The 26,958-nt window shown below is 30.6% G+C and overlaps 1 protein-coding gene across 8 annotated transcripts in view; it reads left to right on the top strand.

The window, feature by feature from the left end:
- The window catches only part of LOC130894290 (aryl hydrocarbon receptor nuclear translocator homolog), a 97,063-nt gene that overhangs the window by 49,541 nt on the left and 20,564 nt on the right, over nt 1–26,958 (top strand). For 4 of the 8 annotated variants that reach the window (XM_057801066.1, XM_057801048.1, XM_057801033.1 and 1 more), the window contains one exon: nt 25,869–26,029. In XM_057801066.1, coding sequence (XP_057657049.1) covers nt 25,869–26,029 — 161 coding nt within the window. Of the gene's footprint in view, nt 1–25,868; nt 26,036–26,958 lie in introns of all 8 variants that reach the window. The other 4 variants (XM_057801056.1, XM_057801039.1, XM_057801009.1 and 1 more) reach the window with 1 other exon arrangement.

Raw genomic sequence — 26,958 nt, 5'->3', positions numbered from 1 at the left:
CATACATACATATTAACTTTTTCACATTGCCAAAATAATTCACAAAATAAACGAGAAATATTACTTTATTAAGGATTTATTTATAATTATTGAGTATTTATTATAAAACAATGTTCTCATTCATTGGAATAATGGTTGATAGTAAAGTTTGAACAATTACCTCCTACATAAATTCCTGAAGATGTTTTATCATTTTGCTAATCAGCAACGTTAAATATTTAAAGAAGAGTTGCTTTCATAGTTTTATCAGATATTAGAATTTGTTTGGAAGAAGATGGAAAATTCAATATTTCATTAGAAAACTATATGCTTCTGCTACGGAGGCATATTTCCAGCCTCTGTGACGTTTTATGGACTTATTTTTTTCAAGACAACAGTCGTTCAAAGCGATAACTTATCTAATTGTACAAAAATCTTGTATCTGCGATCTCGGCGAAAAATTAACCATTTCCTATGCGATTAAGAACACACTCATTTTACGCAGGTTATACGAAAATTTATAGCTGATTTTCCAATCTCCGATACTATCAAATTGAAGGTCTTGTGAAACTGTTGCATATGCCATTTTCAGTATTTGCGTTATATAGATGGCCGCAGAACCTTAAATATCTCTGCTCAATACCTCGGGTAACTATTAGGCGCTTTTTGAGGTTGTCAGCCAAGAATATACTATCTTAATAGTTGAATTTCATAAGCTGTAGTTTGAAAGACGAAACATTGAAATTTGTGGGGTTAATATATAAGAGGTTTCTAATGTACAAAGCATATAACGCCTTATTAGTTGACCTTTATTAGTTGATAATAATGAAATTCATAAAATGTTTCATATGGTATTTTATTTTAAATTTTTAAATAAAAAAAATTGATTTGTTGCATAATATGTGATCAGTAACTGATTTTGCCCAGCTCTTCACATTTTAGTTTTCTTGGTCTTTGAAAGGCCTGTGGACATTCTATGGTAGAAGACGGCATTAAAAGGGAGCATCTAGCGTCGTGTTCCCGAGCAGTCGTGACCTGCCGCGGGGAGCGTACAGCACACCATCGAACAGCGAATAGTATATACCGTACAACACAGAACGGCAACGAACGAACGACGGATACAATTTCCCACGCTGCCGAGCCTCCTTCTCCTCCCCCTGGTACCCCCCGCCTACGTACATTTCTCTCTGCTTAACTCACTTAATTCCTATTTATCTTTCTATATTTATTTATACTGAGTGATGATCAATATCGAAAAATAACACTGGAATCCATTGTTTTATAAATACTAGTTATATGTTATCAAATAGTCAACATTATTGTTTATGGATATGTAAAAAAAATTGGTACTAATGATAACTTTGTAATAGAAACTCGCCATTCTTCTATTTTTCATCTACATTCATGTTTTTATTTAAACAAATGACCGATGAAATTAAATATCCTCAAATGCCAAGAAAAGTGGAGGAATCAATTAAAACAATTTTTGAATTGAACTAATTGCAGTTCAAATTTCTTGAAATTTACCGTGCAATCTAAATCTGATTCCAAGTTACACTTCCATATTAAGGATTCAGAGAAAAAAACTAGTTTTATATGATTAGTCACATTTTATTCGAGTGCTCTAGACACATTATTATGGACTTGTATAGTGTCATTATGTCCCTCAGGTATGGCAATTTGTCCTTTCGACCCTATCCGTTAGAAAAATATCAGTGTCTGTTAGAAAAACACTCACTCACCCCAGATTGGGAAATGCTAATCTTGATTGCAAAAATAATTTGTCAATACCCCTTGAATAAGTAATTTTCACCTGCTTACAGTTTGTTGACATACATGCAAAATAGACAAAAAACCAATTTTTTTATTCGCTCCGTAGCGAGATATTGTACCTGATTTGTGAACTATGCCCGAGTGACAGAAGAATGTTCCGATTGAAAGGTTAAAAATAATAAAAGTAAAGTTATCTGTTCAGATTATAAATTACTCCACAGAAGCTTTATCGCTTAAAGGGATAAGATCACTTGTAGATTACATCAAAAAATGATCAAATAATTGCAAGTAAAAGTGGCTTCAGCTTGCATTTAGTAAAATTGTAGTGTCAGTGAAATTGCACTTACACGGATTCTAGTAGTTTCGCGTAGGAATATATAGTATTTAATTATAGGTACAAAATAAGCCCGGTGTGCCAGGCTTATCCTGGCAGAAGTATTTTTAAAAAATTTTTAAAAATTCCTAATAATTTGCACTTACACGGATTGTCATGTTTTATATATCATTTTATTGCAAATTTTATATACTTTGTCTGTCACACCGACTTTTAATAATGTAAGTTCAACAAATTTTGCACTTATCGCGGAATTAGGTTTTCTGGCTTCTAATTTCTTCCTTTCTATTTCTACTCTTGAAATATCTCGGTGTGACAGCTCAAAACTTGGCAGAAATATCTGTCACACCACTTTGAATTATGGCTTCAACCCCTGAAAATCATGAGAATGATGCATACCGAAATAAATTAATACCAGGAAGGAAAGTAAAGGTCATAAAATTTTTTCAATTGTGTTGATGAAAACTATTATTTATTTATAAAATGAAACATTCCATTCATTCATAATTCGGTCAATTTCTATATATTAGTTACTTAATCAATACAGGAGCAAGACAAATAAAAAATGGAGGCTTTACGATTAAGCTATATACAAACATGATTTATTATTAAAATTAGACATAAATTTAGTCAGAATTATCTCTATCATCACATCATTTTCCTCTTCATCCTGATTGCTTTGTATAATTTCTTCAACGGTCAGAGGAGCTGCCTGGCCAGTATACCATAATGGTTCTAATTTATTTTTTTCATTAATTTGCCAACCACATGCTATTGGGTCTAATGTAATGCAACTTTGTTCTGTTACATTTTGCCTCATTGCATTTATGAATATTGTTCGTAATATTGTCTGTGACAATGATTTCCAACAGAGAGGAATATTGCTGGAATCAAAATTTATCATGCCCTGATAAAATCTATCATTGTTGCTAGTACTAGCGAAGAATTTTAAAAGTAATTCGAATCTCGTCTTATTGACACTGTTACGTTTGATTTTATATAATTCATTTGTAAAATTTTGAAGTACATCAATTTTTTCTTTATTATAAACATTGTCTGGATCTATGACATGTGGAAAAACATGTTGATATTCTTCACTTTGAGTTAAAAGACTGTACCCTTTTATTTTTCCTTTACGTATGAACGCTGCAGTGTAATCACTTCCTGTAAAGGCATGAAAACCTGGCAAAGCTCGGCAAAGTGAAGAACCTAATTTTTCTGCGAGTTCTGTGCAATTAATGTATTCATGTAAATTATTATGTTTAGTGGTCATCCATATTTTTAGACTGTTAAATTTATGAATATTGCCAAGACAAATAATTAAGACGTCGGTATCTATTGATTTAATCATAATTTTGGAGTTTTTTGGACATTTCATCAATTGAAAAAATATGCGTGTATCCGCCTCTTCATGATAACCCGTATAATCTTCATTCTGTTGTCTGGAGATAGTTCCATCATTATTTATGTATTCAAAGCAATGCTCTTCAACTGTAAGCAGAACTTTTTTATTTTGTAAAATCGAGCTGAGACAGTTAGTGGTCCAGTACTCATGTAAAAAAGTGACGAGGGCTGTTTTAAATCTTGTGTTATTTAAACATTTGTTAAAATTAGTTGGTCGGCTCTGTAGTGGTCCTGTGATGGCAAACGGCGTTTCATCCCCATGACGATTTAACGTTCAACAGGGCTCTAAAGCAACTGACTGAAGGGACAACGATAAACTAAACATTTTCAAGGCTTATAGGGTAACTCAGGTATAATATTTTATACATAGTAAGGATAGCTTAATTTCACAGTTGAAAATAAAAAGAGAAATAATTGTAGATGACATACACTATATTTAGTATTGAAAATTAAAAAGAGAACTAAAAAAAATTCAATACGCTTCATTCTCATGACTTTCAGGGGTTGAATCCTCAATTCAAAGTGGTGTAACAAGTATTTTTGCCAAGTTTTGAGCTGTCACACCGAGATATTTCATGAGTAGAAGTAAAAAGGAAGGGATTAGAACCTATAATTGAATACTATATATTCCTATGCGAAACTTTAGAATCTGTGTAAGTGCAATTTCACTGTCACCGGCTCCCAGCCTATATGTGAATAATTATTAATGAACTAACATATCTTCACAAAACAATATTACAATTGGTACAATATGAATACCAATGTAATTCATTTAAAAAGAAGTTGTAATGTTACATAGATGTTCGTTAACTTCTGAACTTATACAGTAACATTGCCAATTCTTTCATTTCCAAAGTTAACATTTTGTTTAACTTATATTTTAAACCGATTTATGTAATAGTAACTACCTGGTTTTAGAATATTTGAGCACCAAAAAAACGAATCAACAGGAGCAGGGGGGAACACATCATAATGCGAATTTGATGGTACTATTTAATATTTACAATTTAATCAAGCACGTAAAACCTAATCGAATAAGATGGGCAGATCATGTACTAAGATTGGTAGACCGCAAATTAATGAAAACGGCATTTTTTGAGAGTAAAGAAGGCAGAAAATAAAATAGACCACTGCAGAAAAAAATGAAAGAAGGTAGCAGACTTACGAGTATCTAGAATTACATTTAAGTAGTAAGAAATAAAAGCACAAGATTTTAGACGGCAAAAGGCAAGAATGGATAAAAAGTATCTATAAAAACCGCGTTTTATATGATAATTCTCGTAAAAATAGACTACTTTGTTCTTCCATCTAAAGAAAATGAGAGAAAGCTCTGCCCGTCTCTGGTGAAACAATACTCTTTTCCAGTAGAACCGAACACTCTAGATTAATCAACATTATCTGATATACGTTTCAATAACAAAGTTATCGTCTTTAGATACCGAAGATAAACATGTAGGACAAACTAACTAAAGTTTCAAATTATTGTGATTGTGAGTGTTGGTATCGAACAGTTAAATTCACCTTCCAAATCTATCCTCAACAATTTTCACCTACTTACCACATTTTTTCGATATTCCGTCAGCCAAACCCTCTCTTTGGCATTTCTAAGAGTAACTGACTTCTCAGTAAAGTTATACGCTTTGTTTCTTTTGGTGAAAATTTGAACAAGTTTGACTTACAGTACCTTTCCTAAATTTTTAAGGCTTTGTGGTCATATTAAAGACTTTAACCAGCATTAGAGTCATCAGGCTTTTGTCTTTTTCAATATTTGTCAGTAGGATCTTGATATGAAATTCAGTGGTTCAAGTTAGTATTGATTGAAACACTTTCTATATTGTTTTACACAAAAGCTCTTTGATATCGCTTATGATTTGTTTTTTCCTTCTCCAATCCTTTCGGAAAGAAAGTATAATAAAAAATAAAATATAAAAATATACGCCAACGATAAATGTTGATATAAATTGATCCGATAATTTTTATGGGGTTCTATACATTTATTTTTTTTTTTTGAAATGCACATTATCTGACATTGTTGACTTGATAAAATGAACATTTCAACTAGTTTATAAATAGGGTGGCTAAAGTCACATTCCGCGGACGTTTATTAAAATGTTAGCAGTTATTCTTCAAATTTAAAATGTGTTAGTATTTGGAAGAAATGAGTCAACGTTTTCTTCGGTTATACTCAATTTCCCTGTATCCGTTTAAAAAATACGAAACAATATGGATGCAATGATTTCACACTAAATTTGAAGAACATTTAGCGAAACTGAAAATAATCAATTATTGGAGAAATAATTGAATTTCAAGTAAATAGTTCAAAAAACGGTTATTAGTTTCAAGTTTAGCATTAGAAACTGTTGCAGTGACTAGTTTGTTTTATAAATATCAATAAGTTTAATATTAAAGCTCATAGTAGCTAAAATATATAATTAAATTTACATCATTTGTTGTTTGGTTAGTTACATTCAATTTTTTTATTAAACAATTTTACAAGGTATTTCCAAAGTAGTCATAAATTCGTCATCTAATTTAGACGATGCATATTAACAAACAAAAAACAGAACTTTTCTTAGCAAATTCTCGAAATATACACTTAACTGAAATATAAGCACCCAATTTATATAGATTTCCGAAAAGCTTCGGAAAAAATAAGAGTTATTTCAAATATTCAAATTTCATATATATTTTTGTCTTATAATTCAATGACGGTTCGTCCTTTTCAATATTTATGAAAACTTTGAAAACATTCTTTATATATAAAATGCATCAACAAAGTTTATAATCGAGAAAATATGATACAGAAAAATCGAAAAGAAAAGAAACTTAAGAGGATTGTCTGAAAAGTTTCCGATCTAACAAAAAAAGAAATTTTCTTCCATAATCATTTTTTTTTCCTCCTTTAAAGTCTATACACTCACTTCAGCGATGTTCTAACCTTTTGAACCATTTCAATTAGTAGTTGCCGTATTTATCCTCAAAATAGCAGTTAACATATCTAATAACGTACTCGTTTGATGAAAATTTCTCCTGGTGAAACTTTAAGATTAGGAAAGAAGAAAAGTCGATGGATGCCAGATCCGCGACAATACGATGGGTGGTCAACCAATATGAAGTACATTTCTTTACCTTATCAAGCAATGATGTGTAATACTCTCCTGTTATTGTTATACCCTTTTGCAGATTGTCGATGAACACAATCCTATGACTATCCCAAAAAAAATCTCCATCACTTTTCTTGCTGATGACATAGTCTTTGCAATCAAACAATGTTAATCAAGTTTGGAACTGATTAGTTCGAATGCGCTCTTCGTTTAAAGTGAGCAAACGCGAGGATAGCTTACACATAATTCCTCGGGTAGTTCTTTTGATCTGCGGTTGTCCGTATCCAACGCTCATCGTCAGTTAAGCTGATACGGCAACGTATGAATTCAACTGCCCAAAATTTTACGATCGTAAATGATGATACAAAATCTACGTATATAGCGTCTCACTCCTCCTTAATTTCTTTAGGCATATTACCTTTCGAAAACAAATATCTAATGGTAGCTTGATACTAAATTTTTTCCATTCCCCAAAAATCTTCACAAGACTTATTTATACGATTGTCAAACAGAAACTGCCCAAAGTGGCTGAAAGTTTGGTAAAAATCTCTCTACGCATGCACAAATATATTTTCCAACTTAAATTAATAAGTACGGACATCATCAAATTAAGATCTGAATCTTTTGAGACTTTTGATAATGATCTCGAAGAGCTCTCAGAGCAATTACCATTTTTATACGACAATCTTATACATAAGCAAGCGTCACAACTGAACAGAATCCAAATTTAACATTCGTCTCTTAGAATTTCCTCACTTTTTATTAATTAATGTTTTAAAATAGTATCAATCTAATAACCCTTCCTGACATCATAGCAAATGTATTTTTGACCCTTCACTGATCATGGAACTTTATTTATTAAAAATCTTTTTTTATTATCAAACATTTATTGGATTAGACAAATATTTAAAATTTGGACTAGATTTCTTTGCTTAGTCATCACATATTTTGATAGGCACTGTAGATGCTTCTGAAGCTCATCACCAATTTCCCATTTGTTCGTAGGACAAATTTTCAAGGGTTTTGCTCATTTTATTTTATTTCTATTGTATAAAATTGTTACATTTCCGTTATGCAGAAAGATCATTTATGTATTTAACTGAAAAGCGACTTATTATAGAAAAGTTACGGTAAAAAAATATTCATAACATAATCTCCTTTTAAGTCTACACATTTAGTCCAACAACAAGTTTTTTTAAACCATGCAAAGAATATTTTTTCGTAAGTTCCGGATCATTTCGTTTGTCTCTGCATTTATGTGCAATTGTTTTCCTCTAAGCCATTTTTTCATGTTCAAGAGTAGGGAAAAAAGTGACTGTAGCCAAATTAGGCTATTCATCTTTTGCTGTTTTAGTATAGTTTAGTACAGTATAATTTGTAAACTCAGATTTCTTCTACCTTTGGAATAAAGTAGAGTATGTTCTGAACTATTCAACACGATAACTTGAATAAAGCTCACAGAACGACTAATGTTAAGACATATTTTTTATTGTACTCACAGTTTGTTACCAATCAAATAAATAATATTTTCCTAAATATTTGTTTGTATTACAGTTACTTTTAAGTTTAAAAGCAGTGTATTTTTGTGGGCCTTTGAATTCACAAAATCATTAATTATATTGTCAATACAAATCTTCATTAGGTCTGACTCTGTGCTAAAGAGTTAAAGCATTTAGCATGTCTTGACTTTTCTTCACACCAACATACACAATTACACTGTCTAACACGCTAAACTAAACAAAACTAAACAGTTTACCTTCAGTCTTTGAAAACAATAACTTGCTTATCGAAACGCGCGTCAGACAGTGTAATTGTTAGTATTGGTGTAGTGGTAGTGTAAACAATGTATTCACTACGAATATCACTAACGCTTCCAGAAATGCCAACTTAGTAGACTTAGAGTTGATCGTAAATAGTTCTTTACCCTTTTCAAGCACTTCAACAATTTGTCGCTGTTGTACAGAGAGCAATAGGGTAGTGCAACATCAAAGTTTGAATAAATGTTTCTAAATTCTTTTCTCGCAGTAACAAAGACATGTTTCTTGATGATCTATAACTTTGTTTTATTACTGAACATTCCTGAACTAATACTATTTCTAAATCATTAGGGTATATTTTTCCGTTAGAATATGTGGTAACAACTCACTCAATTTTGTAAGAAATGAAAATATCTGGGTAAAATCCTTATAGACAGACCTCTTGCCGTTTTTCTAACTCGGATATGAGTCTATCTATTACCCACCGTTCCAATATCTTCATCAGGTGTTCAATCAAATATTTTTAATTTTCGTTATCTTTTTTCCATTTCTGTGATATATTCGTTCTTCTACACACTGAATTCTATCCCCTTTTCTTCGAAATAAGTAAAACTCTCTTGTTTACCCATGAAAAATTTACGGATTTATTCATAAAGATCGGCACCCTGAGTAATCTCATCAAAATTCGTTTTCTTCTAATGCAGAATCACTGACAGTAAGTTCAATAATTGATTCTATTTCGATAATATTTAATGTGAATATTGAGGAACTGCATATATAGCATTGATTAATAATAACGTCTTATATCTAATAATTATTTTGTAATACTTCTTTTTGGAACACTTGGTGTATTATCGTTTTTATTCCTAATCTTTTAGAATTCTCTTATCTTCACATAGAAGTTATGTTAATATTCTTAATAACTAAACTGCTCATTTTTTTTAATAAAAATGCCAGACATAATAAAAACAACATTTGGTTGTATCTATGTATGCAGAGCACTTAAGTACAAGCCGGCGAAGAAAAAATAATATATTGTCCCGAGTCTGGGACTTACGATTGGAATTTGTCGTTAGTGTAGTGTTCATCGAAAAGTAACACAATTACCAAGGATAATCAATAATTGAGAAGGGTAAATAACAATGATTATTCTGGCCGGCAGACGTGAGATAGACCGCAAGTCTCTTCGGCTCAGCCACAGATCAGCTAATAGTCGTAATTGAGATTACAGAGGCACACATAATCACCAGACGACTCAATCTGGATAATTTTGTCTCGACCATCATTTCTCCCAATCAATAACGCCATTGACTTGTTATGTTTTTCTCCACCCACAATTTAGAGTTAATTCAAAATCAACTAACAAATCGGTATTTTTATTTTTGAAATCACAACATCACCAAAATCATATGTAGGTCATCTGAACCCATTATATCAATTTTCACAAAAACTATATGCAACTAATGGTAGATATTTAATGAATAAAAAGGTTTTAAATTTTTATCTAACGATTTTTCTCTACCTATGGTTGTATATTTTCTTTTTCGAATCTGTTCATCGTCGATAATATAGTTTTCTATTGATTAAAAAATTATTACAATCGGTCTAGTATAGATAAATTCAAATATACAGGTCTGTTTATGAAAATAAATTTTTTTCTCTGTGGTTTTAAAATGTATTGTTGTGAAAATTTTTAAATTCAAAACCACCAAAAATTAATTATTTCCTAAACGATGAATACATAAGTATTCGAAAGCTCGGAAAGTATATTAAAGTTAGTCCACTTTGGTGTTTCATTGCAACGTTCCCAATAAAAAACCATAATACAGCTGGCAAACACTTCGTTACAAGTCATATATATTTATGTATATGTTATAAGGTGGATGTTAATGTTATGGACATACAGAAGTTGCAATCAAATTTTTTGTGGCTTTTAACATAACCGTTTAGAAAATAATCGACAGTAAATTCAGACACAAGATTTTCACAAAATCAAATTCATCAAATTTCTGTTAGTCTTAACACAAATAATAATAAACTTCGTTAGGTTGAAAAGAGTTTTTTTGGTCAATGGTTTACTAAGAGAGTTACTTATTAAAATTAAAGCCAGACAGTGTTTCCATTGAAGCTAATAAATTTTCTCCACCGATCTTCTAATACTTCTAATGCATTTCGAAAGAAAGATTGTCCAACACCTGAAAACCACTGACTCACCGCACATATGCCACAATTATTGGAAAAAATCGTTTACTACGCAAGTATTCTTTGAGTTATGAAAACAACCGATAATCACAGGTGGCCAAATATAGACAGTATAGCGGATGCTCAACTAATTCAAAGCTACATAACTTCTTTAATGACCTAAGGTAATTTTGAAACTAAATTGGCATAATAAGTACCCGTAATTTTGGTTCCCTTCTGCAAGTAAACTATTAAAATTACGTCTTCAACATCCTGAAACACGTTTAAATAAACTTGGCAGTGGCGAATCTCAATTTTTCCACTTCTTAATCTGTACTTTCTACATTATAGTGATAAATCAATCACTCATCCATTGTTACTAATCTTGCTCTAAAATATACTTTGTCTTAGCTACACAGCGTTCCAAAACGATTGCAGATGCCTTTTCGTGTTTGCGTATCCATTTGTTAACATTCATACCAACATTTTCATATTCAGTTCGACTGTAAGTATATTATGTGTACGATATGGTATAAGAGACATGTGTCTTTAACTATTTGTTTAGTAGTTATACGGTGATTTTGTTACACAGAATCAAGGACTGGTTGTGGATGCTCCATCTGCACATTCATCTGTACATGACTGTCAATCACATTTCAACTAACAACACCACATATTCACCATACAGAGGTACATAAGTAGAGATGAATTAATTGGTTTTTCATTTTATGAAACAATTCTAAATATATTATCGAAGTGTTTAAAGATACAATTAAACCATTTCAGATCTAATGGTCATCTTTGAATTTGAACTATGACGTTTAACAATAAAAATATTTTCTCACTTTCAGATTTACGAATTAGAATATAATTGGAATATTACTGATTTCCCCGTGGTTTTCTAATTTAGTAAAAATATAGCTTTATTGAAATATTAGCAGAATCGTTGGAATTATTAAGAAAAATATTCTTCTAATGAATTTTGAAACAATCAAGTTTTTTGTAGGTGATAGATATACGAGTTCATTGTTGGCAGCAGTTGACGATAGTATTTTACGAGATTGCTTGGTGTTGAATACCAGTTTTAACATAACTGGGGTCGACCCGGTGCGTATGAAATATAAAATTAATCGTGACGCCAAGATTATTTTTTTTAAATCCAATAGACCGAACTAACTTTGGAGTAATGGAACAATCACATGGCACGTAGTTAGTTATCGTCTATCGTTCCAATAGGTATAGGACTTGATACAGGTTTCTCCTCTATCCTGCCTCTTTTCTATCTCAAAGGTTTCAATTATTACACAGTTGGTAATGAAATAGTGTAAATGTAACGACTTACTGTATATTTGCTAAACGCTATTATTTTGTCGGCCTGGGTATTCCCAGTTCCATTATCTGATTGCATTTAGAAATTAAGTTATGTTACGTGTATAATTTCAGGAAAAACTAAAGACTTATTACAAATCTTGTATTGAAGTATTCAATAATAATATCTATGAAGAATGCGAGTGAATATTAATTAACAAGTAACCTATTCTTAATCTGCCTTATTGAAAAAAGTATGTGAAACAATCATGGGTGATTTGGAACATATCATAGAGAAAAATGAGAATATCATTTCTCACATAAAATGCTTGCAAAGTGTTTATATCTCAACAGTGCTATTTTTGCGACATGAAATATTACATATAACTAAGATGTTGAAAAAAATGATCATATTATGTCCATAAGTCCATTCTTAACCTCGTTACCTCTGTCGGCTACCATCATGTGTGGTTTTCCATAATGTGCTACTTAGATGAGGAGGACGTTTAGTAAAATGATAGAATTAGATCGTTCTTTTGAGTAAGGTTGCCCATATGTCGAAAATGTATCAACGACTGGTAGAAAGAAGATTTCGTGTGCGTTGGTGCTATCATAAATTTACTGATCAAGTATCTCATAGATTAATTATTTCTTCAACGTTTATGTTTATAAATTCTCCTTTATGGACATATTTCATTTTTTATTAGTTAAATTCACCTCTATAATTGGTGGAGCTGGACTATGTTTAACAAGTCTGAATATCATTAAAATAATTTCAATATGTTGAATTTTCTTGGGCCTTCTTATGTTGTTTTGTTTTTCTTGAAATAAGTCTTTTATAATTTGAAGATCTTGCATGCTCCAATTGTTTGTATTGTTTTTCTCTTCCAATATTTCTTGGATAATTTGGAATTCCTCCGAATTTAGATGATCTATCGTCGTTTGAATAAATTCTCCTTCAGTATTATCCGTGTTGATGAGGGATTAGTCATTATACAAGCATGTGAATATTCGTTTTCTGCTTCTACCTACACGTGTTCATCGAGTTCATGTGCATTTATCTCAAAGATACGAGGTGCGTCGGCATTACTATTAGTTTTGCCTATTTCGTATACAACTTCATTGTCGAATCATTTTAGTCGCCACCGTATTAATTTAGACTTTGAGTCCTTTAACAACCATATGAGGGGTTGATGGTCTTAAATAATTTTGAGTGTGATAATCCATATTATTTCCAGCCTTTCTTTTTTTATAGCGGAGTATTTAATTTATTGTTTCCATTGAGACTCCTATCTAGAGAGTATGCTCCACTGTCAAAATTGTTTGCATCTGTAGTGAGGTTGAGTGACTTTATGAACTCTGGTTCTGATGTATACGACCTTCTTTAACCATGGGATTGAAGGTTTCATTATCCAGGAAAAGTCTCCGATGATTTTTCTTCAATAGCCCTCTAATCCCACAAATCATCTTTTTTCTTCTACCGTTTTTGGAATTGTAACAATATCACATAGGAAACTAACTTCCCTTTTATAAATTAACGTTTGTCCAGTTGGATTTCAAATCCCGTTTCTTGATAATGTAGAAAAGATAATTATGTCCTCTATATGTACCAGACACATTTTTCTTTGCAATCCTTTAAATACAATGTTCGTTATTCTTCGGAATGTCGTAGGGGTATTTTTTAGTTAAAAAAAGGTATTCATAATGATCGTTGCCGTTGCTTATCTTATGGTACGGAAAAAGTTTTTTTTTGTGGCAGTTTTTCAACTGTTCCCAGTATTACTAGAATCCCCCTATGTAAGATTCAAATATTATTGATTCACAAAAAACAGTGTAAATAATGTATTATTTTTCTACAAAAAAAGACTTACGTCACAGTAGTCTTCGATTCTAGAAACTCAAGTTTATGGTGTCCTATCGTTTGAATAATTTAAGGGCCGGACTAGCAAAAAAAATATTATTAAATCAAATATAGTTTCTAGTTTTATAGATATAAATATGAAAATGGAAGATTGAAAAATTAGAACTATTATCAGACGGTCTGAGAAAAAGTCTTTTGAAATGTGCAAAATGGAGATGGAACAACAAATGATCCTAATAAATACAAATACATTGACATGAAACTTTATTAGAGTCGTGTAACACTTGTGGTATCAACCTATGTGAGATTTATTATGCAAATCCATTATGCCATATTTTCAGAAGTTAGCTTTATTTAGAATAAAACGGTATTGGTAAAATTAGGACTAATTTTTTTCTCAGAATGCATGCGGACTGGATAGCTGGTAGCAAATGTTGAAATGAATACAATACATTTTCATTTCATTTAAGTTTTGTTAGTGACTTTTTATAATGCTGGGTTATCCAATGATATTCGCGAATTTAGCAAAAGATAATTTTTTTTGTGAACGAAGATGATTTGAACATGGTAAGCGGTTATTTGGTAAACTGTGAACATAAACACCTGGTTTCTAAGACATTTCCATTGACTCACCTACACAAAAAAAGCTTATTAACCATTTAAATATTAGTAAACGTAGTATTCAGAGAATATATACTAAGGCGAAACAAGTACAAAATCAAATTCGTATGAAAATATCTTGTTCGTTTATCATTTCGGTTTTTAGAGACTAACTATGTTCTTCGTAAATTTGACAAATAATTCGCGTTTTTAACATTATTCCACTTAACGTAAATAACGGTACTTTTGTGACCAAAAGACTTTTTCAAATAATTTAATGATGAATCGCTCACGATAGTTCAGATTACTTTGAATACAGCATTTGTTATAATGTTCACTAATGTCTTCTATCGCTATCTTCCTTCATATTTTTATGTATAAACCAGGAATAACTGGGCTTCCACAATCTATTGAATATTTGCTTTATACATTAAAATTCTATTTTTTAGCAATATATGCACAACCATTAGTAACAAAAGTGCTCAGTTCGTAAACATATTGATGTACTAGAATATGTCAAGGTATTCTCGATGAACTTTTGTTAATGAAATTGGCATGAAGGTCGCCTCTGTATAATTATACCGTAGATTCAAGCAGGTACAATAAAACTTTATTTGTCGTCGGACATTGTTGGTCTCGGGACCAAAAAAATACCTTTAGCTTTAATTGATGTTAAAAACTTATATACACCATTGAAACAATAAAATTCCTGTCTCTGATAGAAACAACAACGCGGCAAATCTTGTAAATGGGATAAAATAAAAGTTGGTACAGTTCTTCCTAAAAAGGCCGTTGGAGAACACATAACAATTGACGATGACTTCCTACAGGTGGGCAACGAAAGCTACCTGTATGTTTTTGTCAATGAAACTGCCCATAAATAAAATTCGTTGGTTGTACATTTTCACGATGACTTAAAAGTTGAAACCTTTTATGTATGCTATTCTTTTTGTGCCATTCAAAAAAGATAAAAAGATATCGGTTTTTATGTTGTTATTGCCATGTTTACTTTTCTATAAAACCAACAGAACAATTGTTTCAGAAAATTGTTTCTACTTTTTTGTGTACGTTTACTTTTTTTAAACAGTATAATAAATATAACGTCTAAAATACTTATAGCTGCTAATGGCAATAAAGATCAATTTAAGATAATTTAAAAATACGAAGAAAAAATCTATGAGAAGAGATATGAAGAAGGAACGTCTGTAAAAAGTATTGGTGATTGGAGGAAATGACAAAAGAAAATAATTTGGTAGTATAATGTACAAAAAAGATGCCCAATGTGTACAGGATAGCTCATGCAAGAATATATGTTAAAAAAAATTGGGAGATATTATATTTTTTTAATGGTATTTGAAAGAGTTTTCCAAGTTCGAGAAAATCCAGGGTAAAAAATCATTACTCCTCAATGTCTGCATGCGGCATGTGCATATGTAAATTTTCACATTTCCAAAATGGATAATTGAATATTCCTGTAAGGAATATTCCATTCATAAACAAAAACACAAAATTCTATCGAAACATGATTTATATCTTTATATCTTTCTAGTTTTATAATAACAATGGGATTTGTACCTTTTCTTTACATTTATAGTTTGACAATAATTGTTGTTACCAAAAATAATATAGATGATGATACGTCCTATAGATCATGTTTTAATGAGTTAAATTAAGGTAAAACCAACGGTGTGTCAAATCATCTATAAAAAAGACTTGCAAATCAGATAAATGAGGAAACGTATATTTTATATATTTCCAATTTCAGGATCTCACTGAAATTCAGTAAGGACCGTCAAATTTTCAACCAAACGTAATTCTCTATTAGATTTATTTATAATGTCAAAGTATACGAGTATAGTCATTCTTAAAAAATCTAATGGTACATTTTATAGTCTTTCTTCTACAACATATCCTTAGTTCAGACTGTATATTCCAGTCGAAACTAAATTCAATGCACAATGCAATAAACGGTACTTTGTAATTAAACCAGTGGTAAAACCGTCCTTTCATATGACAACGTGCAAATTATACATATACAAAAAGCAGCTTTGTCTCATGAATGACCTTTAAAAATATAAATAATTCCATCTCGTAACCAATAAATTGTTTTTATTTGATAGTTACGCAAGTCACTTGTTTTTTTTTATTTAGAACTATCAGTTTTACTTTTAATGCGACTGTTTTAACCTCAACCTGAAAACTATCTTCACTTGGGAATTTCTCAGTGTCAAATTTAACCTTATTCGTAATAATTGTAATTGTCACTCTTGTGGTATATCAATTTTGTTAAAAAATATTAAATTCAAAAAATAACAAACTTTCAATGAACATAAACATTTAGTTTGTTATATTTCGTCCACAAAATTTCAATAGAAATTACTTCTGATATTCTCCATCAAAATATAATTTGACATTGACAACTTCAACAATTATAACTATCAATAGATCACATACCACATAAATATAAATGCTAACTAATGTACTGTAGTGGGAATAAAGTAATTCAACACCAAAGTGTACTCGTTTTAATATATTTTCCAAGCTTTCGGAAAACTTTATATTCATCATACAGGGACTGAAAGTATAGTTGAAATATAAAATAAATTATATATATATATATATATATATATATATATATATATATATATATATATATATATATATAATTTATTTTAAATTTAAAAATATTGGAAATTACTTACTTTACGTGAAATAAGAAATGAATATGATGATTGATTGTTTGCTATTGTTTGAAATTGAAATCCGTCCAATGGAAAGTTATGTTAGTTTAGATCGTTACGAAGGTCGTTGATTTGTATTTAATTTGTTTTTTTCAAAATCTAAAAATGCATATATTATACTAGGCTATTTAAATCAATTTTTTTATTAATACGAGGATATATTGAAAAATTCTTAGCCTACTATAGAACCAAACAAAATTTCAATTCTCCTCTTAATTGGATACATTTATTACAGTGAACCTGCAACGTCTCTAGACCTTTCAAAAAAATGTTTCTTCTTGCTCTGCAAACCAGACCTCCATAGCTTTTATTACCTCCTCGTTAGAAGAAAATTTACGTTCTTTTAAACTTTTTTTCAGTTGAGGAAAGAGATGATAGTCGGACGGAGCCAGATCTGGTGAATAATGGGGGTGCTCTAGTAATTCAAACCCTAAATCACGAATTTTTTGTATGGCAGCATGCAGGGGCGTTTTCCTGCAAAAACAAAACACTTTTGGATAGCTTTCCGCGTCCTTTCTCTTTAATTTTTTCCCGTAGAGTGGTCAGTAATGTCGAATAGTGATCTCCAGTTATTGTTCTACCCTTATTTAAAAAATCAATCATGATAACTCCGTGGCAATCCCAAAAAACTGAAGCAAGAACTTTTCCAGCAGATTTTTGTCCAGATTGACGTGAACTATATGATGAACGCGTTTGTATTAAATATTCAGTGCTTCAGATATCTGTTTTAACACAATTCGAAGGTCTGATAAAATCATGTCATGAATTGCTTAGATATTTTCGGGGACTGATACAGAAATTAGCCTTCCGGATAGGTCATTATCTTCAATGGAAAATTTACCTCTTTTGAAGCTTGCAGTCCAATTTTTCACGGTGGGATACGAAGGACATTGATCACCAAGGGTATTAAGCATATCTTCGTAAATCTGCTTACCTCTTAACCCTCTTAAATACATTTACTTGAAGATGGCTAGATACTCTAATTTTCACAATTTCGGTTTTTTTCTTTTAATTTATTGCGTAACTCTGGTTTACTTTTTTGACGTCAAACTTTACACTGACACTTCTAATAAGCTATTATTCGTTGCTATGGTAACGCAATATTTTATTTATGCATGGAACTGATCTAGGCTAATTAGATATCAATACATCCACTGATGATTTTGAGCAATATATGATCAAAGTTCATAGAAGGGGTGTGGGCGGCCAAGGGGTCGTTGAGCACTACGCCTTTAGAAAGACCCGTGCTCCATTTGACGTTACCAAAGGCCGATTCCTATGAGAAGCCTATCAAGCGCCTTTGGCTGTCATCAGGTTATCTGTGAAGCTAACCAAAGTGTTTGAAACGCGCTCGTGTGAGTACTGGGCTCTCACAAATGACGTGGTCTGCAGTTTCATCCTCCTCGTGTGGAGATAGGGTCTTATATGACCGTGTCTGATTAAAAGTCCGCTCACTAGTCGGATTTCACGACTATTTAGTTGGAACAGTTGCTTAGTGTGAGACACACAAGCACAAGCAATATATGTTGTTCCTACTATCTGTCAGGGTATAATTTGCTGTTACTTCCCTGTGATGTAATTCGTTTGGTGAGTGATCTCTTAGATTGACCAACGTATCTTTTATCCCAACTAAAACAGGAAATTTCATAAGCTTCGCTAGGCAAATTCTTGGTTGGTGTTTCGTCTTTAATTTTAGCGAAGGCAGATAGGATTGTGAGATGTTGTCTGAACGCTATCTTTATATTGCTGTTTAATGATCCATTTAGGAGTAACTGATTCTATTTATAGTGTATAAATAGGTAAGATAGTGTAGTTAGAATTGGTGTTAGAAGGTAAGACTGCTTTGATCTCACAGTCACTGCCAGATGTATTAAATGTAACATGAGTTTTCATGAAAAAGTTTTTTTAGGTTTTTTCGTGAAATTTTGAAGACTGTATTTTTCATCTGTTTGATTTGAAATTTGAAATTAATTTTAGTGTTGCTCCATAGAAATACTTGAACAACTATGCCATTACTGAAAACAGTATCAAAATACCTCTTCGAATGAAATATTACAAGCTTCACATTTAAATTTAAGATTATTTATTTATTTAAGATAATAACAATTTGGTCACGTCATCATGTTCATTATATTTAGATAATTTCTTGAAGCTAATTCAAAATGCACCGGTGCGCCATCTAACTGCAGACACCTCTTTGCTCTGATATTTAAAGCATTATGCTCCAAGAGATTCCAAAACAGCGTTGTCAAAAATCCAAGAAATTTTCGTCCATTTAAAGACCATTGAAAAACAGGGACCTATTACTTGATAAAACCACCAAATACATTTATGTCACTATGTCTATTTAATAGACTATGATTGTTCAAAGTTGATTCTTTTGTGAATAACACAAATTTGAAAAAGCTTTCTTCCTCTGCAACTCGATAATGGGCCCTTCGGTGAAAGCCTATTCTGTGGTAAAAATCATAGCCGCCATATGAATACTAATGCAGGCGAGTATGATACGAATGGTATTTGTGTTGAATTGACTTATACCTGTACATCTGGCAATTTTGATTTCAAAATTATGTTTTTATGGTATTCACCAATGGTTTCAATCATATCAATTCTTAATTTTTTAGAATGTCCTATACAGAAAACTGAAATTATCTAGCTGAACTTAAAAATATTCTAACTAAAATGACAAGCTCAAACATAAACAAAGGTTCGGTTTGTTACATTTAGCAAACATTATTAATGAGAAAAATATATTTTGTTGATAACTTCATAACGGTTATAGAGAGGTATGTGCACCCTTATGTCATAGAAAACCAACTGCTATTTAATGTTTGGAAAATGCAGGGTGTTCTATTTGAAGTCATTAAGTCAAATTTGCCTATTTGTCTGAGCTTGCCAAAAATATTGTTATGATATAGCGGGATTTATAGTAAAATACCTCCTAACACATTATAACTGCATTGATAACATTGTCTAATGCAATCAACTCAACCTATGTCTTTTAAAAATAAAATATTTATTTTTAGAACACAATAAAATTCAAGTTCATTCAATAATTTGAATATAATACATGTTTTGATCTATCGTTAAAAATCAAATAAATGTATTAAATGGTCAATATTATTTTTATTCAAAATAAATTTATTACTATTGTTATTGATTTTATATTTTTAGGATTACGAATCTATAAATATATTCGATAAGAGAGAGGCGATGATACTCTTACATCCTTATGTGTGTTCCTTACCTTTTCTATTTCCATGGCTCAGCTTCAAAAAGCATATATCTTTGATAAAATTAACTTGTGGATTCCAATGAATAATGCTTAAAAGTTGGTGGTTACCTCACATAACGACATTTTGGATAACTAAAAATATTTTTGTCGGTATTTTGGTGACTTTATTACCATTATCTAATAGAAATAGAACTTTGTTTTTTTATTATGTATGCGATCAATTTCATGTACAAGGTGTAACGAAAAGCTGAGTAAAAATGTAATAACTATACTTTTCTTAGTATAAAATTACACCTAAGAAAAGTTACTGTTACATAATTCACCCTATATATGAGTGAAATCATATTCACCTCAGTTTCCCATTATGCTCTTTAAAAAGTGTTTATCTACAAGCGATCGTATAAAATTACCTACTATTGGAGGAAACTATATATATTATAAGTAGCGGCGAGAATGAGAAAATTATAAATTTGAATTTTGTTAAACAATATTATATTATTACGTGAGAAAAAATTACTTCGCGTCTCCTACAATTCCAACGAGTTCTTTCGTGTTACGGCATAGATCAGTTATTAAATACTGGAAGTTAATTGCTTAAAGCTTATAAAGATGCTAAGTATCAAAAAATCTAAACAAAAATATAGATATTACTAGGATGGTCCCAGAAGTACCTGGCCCAACAAAGAAAACACAAAATTTTGGAAAAAACTATATTTATCTCCTTTTAGCTTCATACACTTTTCCCAGCTGTGTTCAGTAAGTTCGATATTCTTTTAATAATAAGAATTTTGAAATGAAAATTCTTTGGACACAAAACTTTTTTTCTAATTTGGAACAGAAAATAATCCGAGGGGCTGAATTTGGCCATTGCAATACCGGATGTGTGAACAGGTGCATTGTCTTGACGAAACAACACTTCTTAGCCGCCAAATGCGGCCGTTTTTGCTTGATTTCTCCGCTCAAATGTTACAATAAGTACGCATAATACTCGCCATTGATAGTTTTTCAAGATAGTAAATGAAAATTTTCCTACGCGCATCACAAAAAATCGACTCCATGATCTTGCCGACACATGGAACACTTTTGCCTTCCTAGAAGCCAGTTCTCCCTTTTCAGTCCAATATTTTGATAGTTCTTCTGTTTTGGATTTGAAGTGATAGACCCACGTTTCATCTATGGTTATGAAACTTTGCAAAAACTCTGATTTTATGACGCTCCATTTTTAGTGAACGCGGGATCCATCTTTTGCACAGTTTTCTCATGTTCAACTTTTCAGTTAATATGCGATATACTGCATGCCTACCATGTCTGCTAGCTCGCGCACTTTCTTTCGACGATCATCCAGTACCGCTTTGTGGATTTTCTTCAACATTTCTGGAGTCGCAACCTCATTTCGTCATCACTGCGATGCTGGTCATCGTAGGTCGTACGACCTCGTTTAAATTCAGCTTTTATATTGGTTGTGATAAGGCATTTCAAATAAATTTATCACTTAAGGATGATAAATTTTCCCTTGTTAACAAATTCATTGAAACTGTTCACTATTGATGGTTGAAACTTGAAACATATGTTGGATAGATTGTGTACTTTCTAATACAGTTTTTCAAGCAACTACCGCCATCTCTAGGTCAAGTCAGGTACCTCTCCTCGTATGTAAAAAATAAGAATGATCTGAAGAATATTAATAAATAATAATTATGCTAGTAGAAATCGAATAATTTCAGTAATAACCCTCAACTTTCTTAGAAAGGATTGAAATTTCGGATTGGCAGAATGTTGAAAACAGAATGTAGATGAAGACTCCTTAGCGACTTATTTATTTAGGTTTGTTATATATTTTTAATAATAAATCTAAATGAAACTAGTAATCGAAATGTAAACAATGATTTTTCTACGATGACAAATTTGATTGTGTGTATTGATATTAGTAAATTATAACGAAATTTTTTGATCTAATTTATAGTATTCTAAGTAGGTAATCAATATTAATTTGTTTCTGGTATTGTTACTTCTGCTACAAGCATGTATGTTTTCAAATAAACATTTTGAATCAACCTACGAAATTTTTTTGCCGATTTTATAACAGAATAATAAAATCAGACAACTATAAATTCATAAACATATTTTACATGCTAAATATGATAATGTCTTAAAATTGGATTAAAAATTTATGACGAAAATTTATAAAAACAAATCGACCAGAATTATCTTGATAATACATATACTGAAAACTATACCGACACTAAGAAACGATGCTCCAACTTTAAAATTGGTGAGAATGAAGCAATTATGGTCGGGGAGGATCTTAGGCAAATCCAAGAATATTATACGTAGTTTAGATGGAATTGAAGTATAAGAAGGTTTTTGTCTAATTAGTTTTTAGTTTTGAGTAGTAAACTGTAAACTTCTGTTTCTCGTTATTTAAATAATATTTTGTTTAGATAGGACTTTTCTTATGAAGCGATTCCTTTTATACTGGGAACTTGATAAACTAACAAAACCGATATTAATATGAAATGGATTGTTTTTCTATATATATCTGTATTATCTTTTGAAATCATTATTTCAACCAAAATGGAAATGGAAAATTGATTTTTCTGTAATCAGAAGAATATTACGAATTTAAAAATGATTCAGATGATATTAACGCTACCTATTTGACTTTTCAAATGCAGATTTTATGGTAGCATCAACTATGATACTAATTGTTATAAAACAGGATTTAGTATTGAATTCCAATTTAAATTAGTTTTTTGTTAATTTTGGTAGGTTTGTCTCTCAAATGAATGAAGAATACTTTTCTCAAAGTAACCACTTCAAATTGTTATACCTCTACGTCAAATAAAAAAATATATATCTTTAATTTTTTCCTCTATCTCCAACTCAAATAAAGAACAATTCGTTAACTATGACTTCTGTGCTTTAATAAAAGATGTTTTTACGATGTACATGCAACTGTGGACGTACACCTGTTTTTTTATTTCTGTATCCATTTGTTAACTAATGTTTTTTTTGTCTATTTGTTGTAGTTACATTAATCATATTTAAATGCGATACATTCATAAGTAAAATCTGTAGTGAAAAAGAAAATAGTAATCTCAGTTATTTATTCTGTGTATAAGAAAACTAATACACCCTGTCAATTATCAAGAAAGCATACAATCAGGTTAATTTAGTTGTAAATGACTAGTCAATGTTGATTGAAATTAATCAACTTTACTAAAAGATCAGTAATAGTCGAATGTCATCATGTCCAATCTTAGTAAATAATCTATCTTTTCTGTAACATATATAAGATTTATGCCATTGTTGTTTAGACATGAATGTCCGATTATTTAGCCAGTAGGATTAGTAGGCTGTACCAATTTATCGATTTTAACGCATCTCATTTTTTTTAATCAGAACTTTAAAAAATAAGTATAATTCTATAATGACCCAGTTAATTAGTTTTGATGTTCGCAAGACAACCTGAAGTCAGTTTTAATCCCAAATTTCAGAAACTGGTTTTGAAAATTTTCATTCCGACTATAATTTTCTATTGGGAATTATGAAAGGTAACGACCGGGCGATTATACAATTATATCAAGTTTACCGGCGTTTAAAACCATTTTTTATTTAAAAGTTCAGAAATTATAGTCTCAAGACAATTACAAAAAAAATTTAATCTTAACAAAATCTTCATATCTTTCTGTATTTCTATATATTTGTATAATTGTCAGTAGGGTTGCTACCTATTATCTGCAATTAAAATACAGAACAAGCGCATAGTATCAAAATAAAGTACAATTTATTTATTGTCATTGAAAACATATTTTTGTCGCTTTTTAATACTTCTACATCATAATTGAGTTCTCATAATAATCGATTGTGTAATTATAATTATAGCAAATTGAACACTTTTTAAAGAAATTTTTATTCAATTTTAGATCCCTCGACATCGCTGGTGATTAGCACAGAAAAAAAAAATATGTATATAAGTATATAAGTACATGAAGGACTATTACGAAACTGTTAGGGTGCATAAACTATGTGAAATTGATATTTTCTCATACAAATTAATAGCTCGAACCCCAAGACTTGGAGACTCAGCCGGTATTAAAGAAACTGAAATGAAGTGAAAATATAATGAAAAACTGACGAAGCTAAATATATTCAGGAAAATATTACACTTATTTAAGTATAATTATTATACTTTATAATCAATGACTTTGAATTTAAATATAAAAAATAGATACTCTAGATTTAGAGAACTGTAGTCTCCAAGGCGCGTGATCTGAAGTAAATGCATGAAAATAGTGCATGCAGATTTTGTGCCGGTGCATCAATGGTATCAGCTAAATAAATAAAAAACTGTTCAATCGGTTACCGCTAGGACAAGACTACTTCATTATTTAAAAAGTGGTTTTGTAATCAACTCCTACGTAACTCAACTGCCAACTGACATAAGTTGAGAATATCTAACAATCAAACCAAAAAGGCTAGTATGTATTAATATCTATGACTTCCAAAACATTAGATATACTTCCAAAAACGTCAAATAGCTGATCGAAATTATTAAACGCTATAATTTTTAAAAACAAAATGTGGAAGGTGGACTTGTGAAGAGTTGAATTCTTCGGTTACCATTTTATTATTGTACATTTCCCATTAAGAAGATCTAATCTAATTCCTACTTTTAAATGGTCAGGTTATGGATGGCGACAAATCAATATTCAGACTATAAATATGTTGGAGATACTGTATCAAACATAAATTAAAAAGAGTGCGAAGATTTAGTAATTCCGAATATATCCCCTTTAGTTCTTGATTTTAATGAATCCGCTTCAAATGAAGATTTGTAGCAACTTTTTTTGGCCAACTCTAATATCGAGTTCCTAGATTTGATTGGAATCATAATCTTACAAAATATGAATGGATTATTCAAGAATTTAAGAATCTGTTTTAAAACTAGATGCACCATGTACCTATTTACACTGTAAGCAAAAGCTAAAAATATGTGTTCTCACTGATTCTCGCTTCGTGAAAAAGGTCTAAAAAATCTATAATTAATAATTTGAATTTTTGGTTCATTAGGATTAAATTGTTGGTAATCTATGTTAGCACTTTTTCGGACGTCTTTGGTTGGATTGACATCTGGCACTAAAGGTTTTTTTTTTTGGTTTTCTATTTTACTTTATTCAACTAATGTAGTGAAAAGCTCAAATGAAATATATATATATATATATATATATATATATATATTATATATATATATATATTATATATATATATATATTATATATATATATATATATATATATATATATATATATTATATATATATATATATATATATATATATATATATATATAATGAAGTATATTGAGATATTGAGGTTACCTTATTTCCTTATATTAAGAATCATTGATGGTTGCATGAAGATGTCTTATCAAGTGGAAGATTTACACGATATTAGGAAATAAGCCGGTACAATAAATATAAGTACACTTTTTAAAAATAAAAATAAAATTAAATACACGGTAGGAAGAGTATCTGAGGTGTATTAATCGATAAATTTTGTAATGACCTATACCTTTCTTGCAACTTACAGTAGGGAGAACCATTGCGAAATTGAGAGGAGAAGACGTAATAAGATGACGGCGTACATCACCGAGTTATCTGATATGGTTCCCACCTGCAGTGCTCTAGCCAGGAAACCTGACAAACTGACGATTCTTAGGATGGCAGTTGCTCATATGAAGCAACTCAGAGGTGAGAGTGAGTGGTTCTTTTAAAGTTACTTTCGTAGCTAGTAGTAAGTATGTATTTGGTAAAATCTTTCTATCAAGTTATCGATTCCTAGATGTCTGGTAGTTACCATTTTGAGCAGTTGTTTCAATGACGGATCCTTATGAATGTTCATGAAATAGTAGATAATGTAATGATGTTTCACATTGAAAAGATAATTTTTTTCAAAATAAATAATGAATTGAATATTTGAAATTTATCTAGTCATAAAATATTCAATATACTCTAACTATTGTTGTTTCTCATTGCAGTAATTGAATGTTTTAAATAAATTATGCGATGAAAGTGCGTGATAGATGTTTCTAAATCATTATTATTTAGTAGTGTTTTGAATTTCCTTTCTGAAAAATGCCTTAAGGTGTACGTGGCTTAAATTTATTCGTAGAAATTAAATTAAAAATACACACGAGCCGATGTACTGGCTAGCTTCATTTTTATGCGGATTGCGTTTTGCATATCCGATAGGTACTTCTAAAAACGTCATTCTTATTCTTATATTATAGCTGCTATCCATATTGTTTGAGTTATAATCAAATTATTCCATAACTTCGTTTATATAACAAAACGTTTACCAATTCATAAATTTTAGTCACTTGTTCTCCTATGATGTGTTATTTAATAACACGCCAAGAAGCGTATAATGCGAATTATTTCTTTATATTAAAGTGAATTCTAGCTATTTCAAAATCATGTTTAAGCCTATTAAAAATATATTTGTATCATTTTGTAGAATATATTATCTCTCATTAGAACAGAAAATTCATACCTCTACTGTAAACGTGAAAATATTCTGTGTAATTTTCATTTCTGAAAATTGCAGAAATACAGCTTTAATATAAATTTCCTTCCAAAGTTTATACAGCACTCATAAAATGAAATAGAGCCATCGGAAT

The sequence above is a fragment of the Diorhabda carinulata genome, chromosome 1, assembly GCF_026250575.1.
Source record: "Diorhabda carinulata isolate Delta chromosome 1, icDioCari1.1, whole genome shotgun sequence".
In the NCBI taxonomy this organism is placed as follows: Eukaryota; Metazoa; Arthropoda; class Insecta; order Coleoptera; family Chrysomelidae; genus Diorhabda; species Diorhabda carinulata.
Note: the sequence above shows the minus strand (reverse complement) of the source record. Positions and strands in the feature narration are given on the sequence as shown.